We start from the raw sequence: 6,000 nt of genomic DNA, 5'->3' as shown, positions 1-6,000 counted from the left end.
TGATTGCAGGACAACCCTTGAAATTGGCCAAGTGTGAACTGCTATCACACCTATAACATCTAAGCTTGTTACTATCGCTAGGGCGACTTTTTGTAGAGTAATTAATCTTTTTGAAGACACTTTGTATTTTCGAAGCATCAACTTTCGCAATAACATTCTGCTTAATGTTCTCCTCGTGTTTGACTTCTTTGGCACTTCTACAGGACATTTCCGCCTTCCTGACGATAGCAAGAATGTCTTCCAATTTAGAATCACCATTCAGCCAAAGTCTGTCTTGTATTGAATTATCCTTTACATGCATGACGACTTGATCCCTGATTAAATCTTCTTGCAGGCTTCCAAATTGACAATCCAATGAGAGTGTTCGTAAGGCAGATACGTAGTTGTCAACTGATTCATCAGTGCTCTGCTTTCTTTGAAAAAATTTGTATCGAAGGATGCCAATACCAACTTTAGGGGCGAAATAACGATCAAAGTCATCAATAGCTGCTGTAAATACATTCTGATCACTTCCTCCACTTACTTTGGGCATTTGATTGTAAGCTTTAAGACCCTCCGGACCAACGGAATGTAAAAAGATTCCTTTTTTCTCAGCAGCAGACATTTTGCCTTTAGCGTCTAAAGTATCTATATAATTAATGAAATAAGCCTTCCATTCTGGCCATTGCATGCAGGGAGTACTTCCTGCAGGCCAAAAACACTGTGGAGGTGACAAATTGTAGCCTTGTGCAGTAGACATGTTTGTAATAAAGTATGAACAAGGAAATCCAAGTAAGTGTGCGTATTACGAAATACTCCGTGAGGATTTGAGATGACAAGTAGGCTTTAATTGTTGCATAAAATGTCTTAATAAAGACTCAGGGTAGTATGTACAATAAATAGCAATGAAAAATAAAGAAAACTCTCACCGAAAGTTCCAATTACATGAACAACTCCGACCTGGTCACGGAGATCGTCGAAATCATCAAGTTGCAGGATACCGTAATCACAAAATGGCTGCAACGTAACGTAGAACAACGTGCGTGATAATAGAGTGGAACGTGATAGCCCAAAGGCTGCGCACTTACGTCACTGAAGCCTTTCACTGTACCCAGCAAGAAGTTTGAGTTCGCAGAATAAAGAACTCGAAACCCGGAATCCAGATGATGCCCAGAAGCTCCTGACAGCAGAGAGGTGACATCAATAAAAGAACAGTTGCGGTGAGTTTTCTTTTGAAAAAAAATAATAATAATTTTGCCGGAACTTCGTAAATATCCTAAAAAAAAAGTCTGAATAAATACAAAACTTGAAGCTCCCGGATGTCTGAATGAATCCAACCAAAGGTTTCTTCAAGAATGGTGGGAAAACAAACCGATGAAATTTTTTCAGAAATCGAAAATAAATCTGCACGCAGAAGGTTCCCAAATCACGGTGATGTTACTCCACAATCGTCGCCAGTTTTGTTGAGATAATAAGCCAGGAATCCAAAGTAGAAATAAGGATTTATTATCATAAATGATAACAACACCAAGGACATCCGGTAACCACGAAGTCCAGCCTTCAACTGCTCTGGAACTACACGGCATGAACCTAAGACTCTAGAACATCAATAGAGTCAAGGCTAGGTTCGTGCCTAAAGACAAATGAACATAAACATAGCAACAATAATCATAACAGGTACCTTAGGTAATTTACCTGGCAACAGCCGCGGCCCATGGAGGGAGTTACGGTGGGGCAGGGAGGCGGAAGGTTCTAAAAACCGGCATAGGGATATTTGCAGGTAAGTACACAATTTAATTAATAAAACGAAATTCGTAGCGCGCACAGCATGGCAAAATGCGATGCTGTGAGCGCTACAAATTTCGTTTTATTAATTAAATTGTGTACTTACCTGCAATTATCCATATGCCGGTTTTTAGAATCCTCCACCCTGACCCTCCCCCTCCCCGCCTCCCTGCCCCACCATAACTCCCTCCACGGGCCGCGGCTGCCTGGCACTCATTTGAGGTCAACTTTGTAAATATGTATTTAACTCCTGTTCTAACCTAACACTGACACCTTTTATATTGTTTACAATATAAATATGCAACTTGTTAGCGTTGTAACTGCATATATGTAACTTTTTAGCATGTTCAGCCTATGTTATGTACCTGTATATATGTAACTTGTTAGCGTGTTTAGTCTATCTTGTGTACCTTTTGTAACTTACCTGGTTCTTTTGTAACGTGCTCCGACACCTTTGGGTGATGTTCACACTATATAAAACTGCATTCAATAAATAAATAAACATATATCCACCACACTCCAAACCAAAACACGTAAAAGTCAGTCATTTACAACGTCAGAAGCTCTAACTCTCACAAATGCACGACCTATTGCATTGCAAATGCTTGTTTTTTTGGTGGGGAAGAGATGGGCGGGGTGGAGAGTCTAAGTGCTTCTAGGCAGTGCTCGGCAGAAAGCCGTACCCCACCTCACGATAACTATTTTTTATTTTTAAGAAGCTGCCATGTCTACAAAGCCCAACCAAGCCCGACCCCTGAATGATAAATTGCAATTCGACGCCACGGAATGAGGCATGCACGAAACGCTGTTGAAATGCAAATTCAATTATTTCAAATTGTATTTGTTAAAAGGATTGGTGACATCATGAATTCCACGCAGCCTAAATAGAGGCTGCCCTTCGAAAATAAATTCGCACGTCGAGTTTGTAGGCACCTGCACTGAGAGCATACAGCTTGTAAAAAATACACACACAGATACGGCAGTAAAAATAGAAGAAAGACTCGAGTTTCGCGACTCTTCGGTGTGTACTAATTCACCCTGGGGTGAAACACCTCCATGAATGGAGGTAAATTGGTCACGTGGTCACCAAGGCAACCAATGAACGTTCTGCATTCTGCGGGCACTTGATTCAAACTGGCACCGCTGATGCTACTGTAGGGAAGTGCCTTCGGTGTGGGTGACCGTCTCCGGGGTGCAGCGGGGACTGTGCGCTCCGCTTCATGGGAAGGCCCACAGGGGCAACTACGGGGGTTAGGGGCGCTTACAGCGCTGGGAAGCCATGGAACATAAGATTATTGGACCCGGACCCTACCGTGCCACCAAGCTGGTGAGTCTGGGGTGACAGGCGATAGTACTTGTAAACAGTGGTTTCGCCTTGACTTCCTTTTTCCTTCCACTAGCTTCTGCTATCTGAGCCTTTAGTCCTTTAAAATCCTTATTGTGGGGTTGCGCCCTGTCCCTTCTTGTATTTGTGTACATAGTGCAACTCCTATAAGTTCGAAGCAACTGTTTTTTTTTATTTTTTTGCGACACACACACACCTTTCTCATGGAGGGGGTATATCCTTTATGTCATGTTTGGCTTTCCGAGAATTATGAGGGTTTCTCCCCATTCCACCAAGCTGGACCTCTCTTGTGTCTTTAGGAGAGCGGACCTTCCATTGCGCGTAAGGCCAGGTACGTTCGTGCCCCTGAATATGTAGTTCACTCATGCATCTCACTCCTCTTTCCCTCATGCATGTTGTCGGGTTAAATGCTACTTCTTGCATCTTTCCTGTTCAGTTTCACTGTGTTGTTGACTGTGTTTTTCTGTATTCATTATTCGGATATGCTCTTGATTTTTCTCTCTCAAATGTAAAAATATTTTGTGTAATGGATTATACCATCTCTGCGTTTGTAGTGCGATTTCTGTATGCTCATCAGTCTTATTGGTGGTATCCGTTTACAAAAACAACTTAGCTTGATGACACCTTTCTAAAGTCTAATTTAATATTTTAACGGAAGAAAACGGAAGAATTCAATGCAGTTCTACAATTGAACGCCTGTTATCTCGCGATTGGTATAATATAATGTCCTATTTAGGGTGGGGAAACTAATATTTCAAGCGTATATGCAGACTAAGGGTATGTCCCACTACCTGTAATTGGAAAGGGAAGATAGAGGAGGAAGAAGTGGGAGATTTCTATCTATCTCGAAGTCGTATACAACTTTGCCTTAACCTCTAGTGTATCTCTGCGAACTGCCTACATCTCATATTCATAGACAGGGGCACAGGGCTATTGTAGTTATGCGCAGGGAAGGGCCAAATTTTGCGGCAAGGTGTGACTAAATTATGTAGCAAGAAAAGGCAAATTATGCAGCGTAATGCGGGACATTTTGTGATAGTATTTTCTTCATTTTTACACTTTTTAACACTTTTTCTGTGACTGTTCATAGATCAGCCTCTCCTTTTCTTAAACCCAAGTAGTTATAGCCCTATATTGATCCCACCAAATAACTTGCATTATTCCAGAAAGCCCCTATTAATGAAGTATCTAAGACCTAGTAGTCGAATATACCATAGAAGAAATTGAATGTAAATGCCTAGAATGATATCCTTGAAAGTACAAAACTAAACGCAGGATTAATCTACTAACCTTGGGTTCTAGAGTATTCTGCTTCTCACCGTAAACACTTTAGCGCCTCATCAGGGGTAGTAAGTGCTATATAGAAGAAATTAAAATACCGTACTAGAACAATTTTCTTATGAGAAGGGGGGAACCTCTCTGAATCCCGAATCAAGTCACAGGCATTCTCAGCCAGTAATGGAGCAGCCTAGCAATGAACAGCAACGAAAAATGTGGCAGTCAACCTTGATCAGCCAAACCAACACCCCATGCGAATGACAGTAAGAAATGCCTCTTCCTGGGTAAAGACATGTATCTTGCCACCCCGTCTCACTGTCAAGGATCCTGTAACATTGAGTGCAAAAAGTCCTTATCTGCCTTCAATTTTTGCCTTTTGGCGAGTCTATAAAAGCCTGGAAACAGATGATTTTGCTGCCCTGTATGCTTGCATCCTCCATTTTTCCTGCGGCTGTCAACACTGCCTTTCTTGACCACTGCTTGGGCACACTCCCAACAGATTCTCAGTTTAAAGGGAGTGTTTTTCATTTCCTGCACACTCCTAGTTCCTGTAATTCTGAGAGAGAAGTTCCTTGAAACTTATGGTGCTTGCATCAACTAATCATAGTTACTTCTCCTTTCGCTGCATGCCTTTGGGAGGGGAAACACACAGGTTCTGAAAAGTAACTTGGTAAGAGAGTCGTGTTTGCATTGCAAGAAGAAAGCTGCAGGCAGTGGCCGAATGGTGAAGTCAGGCATTTTTATGATTTTGTGTGATTGTTGTTACAGGCTGGCATTATTTATTTTAATAGAATGCCTGATTTTGCATTATCAGAGGTTAGCTTTTATTAATTTATCATTTTTCTAGGTAACGCCCCCTTTCCTAAACCACCACTACACCTGTTTTGCGTTTTTTATTGCTTTTGCGCCTATCCCCACTGCTGTTTCAGCTCACGTTGTTCGCTAAAATTAGCAGCCAACAATCATGCAAAGAAGTATTTTATTACATTTTTTTGATTATTCTTATGAGCTTAGTTTTTGCTTACGGCGTTTCACATAATAATTGGTAAGTGGATGAGGAGCCCCGCTTCATTTAAGAGTGCACTTTAGGTCAGAACATTATTCTGGTTTTAGCCCCTATAATATATTTGTTTAATTTTTCTGTGGCTGGTTGTAGGGTGGGGTCTAGTGGTAATGCAGATATTTCATCGTATTGAATTGCAGCATTTATATAATGCTTTCTAGCCATATCTGGGGCACTGTATTGCTTGCCTACATGGGCAACAAGCTACATCAGGGAGGGTGTGTGATTGGAAGGATGTTGTCTTTTCTTTTATCCTATGAGAGAAGTATTTCCATATCGTGCATGATGACCATAGATGTGTACTTTTCATGCTATGTGACGCAGTGCTTCGCAGTGTGGTGGATGAAGAGACGTGAGAGAGAGAAGCACATTTTATGGTTTTCAGTAGGCTGGCAGCTCTTCAGGTCTTTTCAAGGTATTTGATATGACCATAGACGATTTAGCTGGTTACTGCTCTTGGTTGTTCAACCCTATATTTTTAGTTTTTTAATCCTGAGCAGACATTGGTTGGAGAGAGATAATGTGGGGAGATGTGCTGGAATGGGCTTTT

General features: G+C 41.5%; 1 protein-coding gene across 2 annotated transcripts in view; it reads left to right on the top strand.

Annotated features, from left to right (window-relative positions):
- Positions 1 to 2,890: 2,890 nt before the first annotated feature.
- Positions 2,891 to 6,000, top strand: part of DEPDC1B (DEP domain containing 1B) — a 330,019-nt gene continuing 326,909 nt past the window's right edge. Inside the window, exon 1 of one of the 2 annotated variants that reach the window (XM_078675128.1) lies at positions 2,891 to 3,091. In XM_078675128.1, the coding sequence (XP_078531254.1) occupies positions 3,044 to 3,091 (48 nt within the window). In that variant the 5' untranslated portion in view covers positions 2,891 to 3,043. The remainder of the gene's footprint in view (positions 3,092 to 6,000) is intronic. The other variant, XM_078675129.1, reaches the window with a different exon arrangement.

Source organism: Lissotriton helveticus, chromosome 2_1 (assembly GCF_964261635.1).
Source record: "Lissotriton helveticus chromosome 2_1, aLisHel1.1, whole genome shotgun sequence".
In the NCBI taxonomy this organism is placed as follows: domain Eukaryota; kingdom Metazoa; phylum Chordata; class Amphibia; order Caudata; family Salamandridae; genus Lissotriton; species Lissotriton helveticus.
The sequence above is the reverse complement of the archived record's forward strand: the minus strand, read 5'-3'. Positions and strand labels throughout refer to the sequence as shown.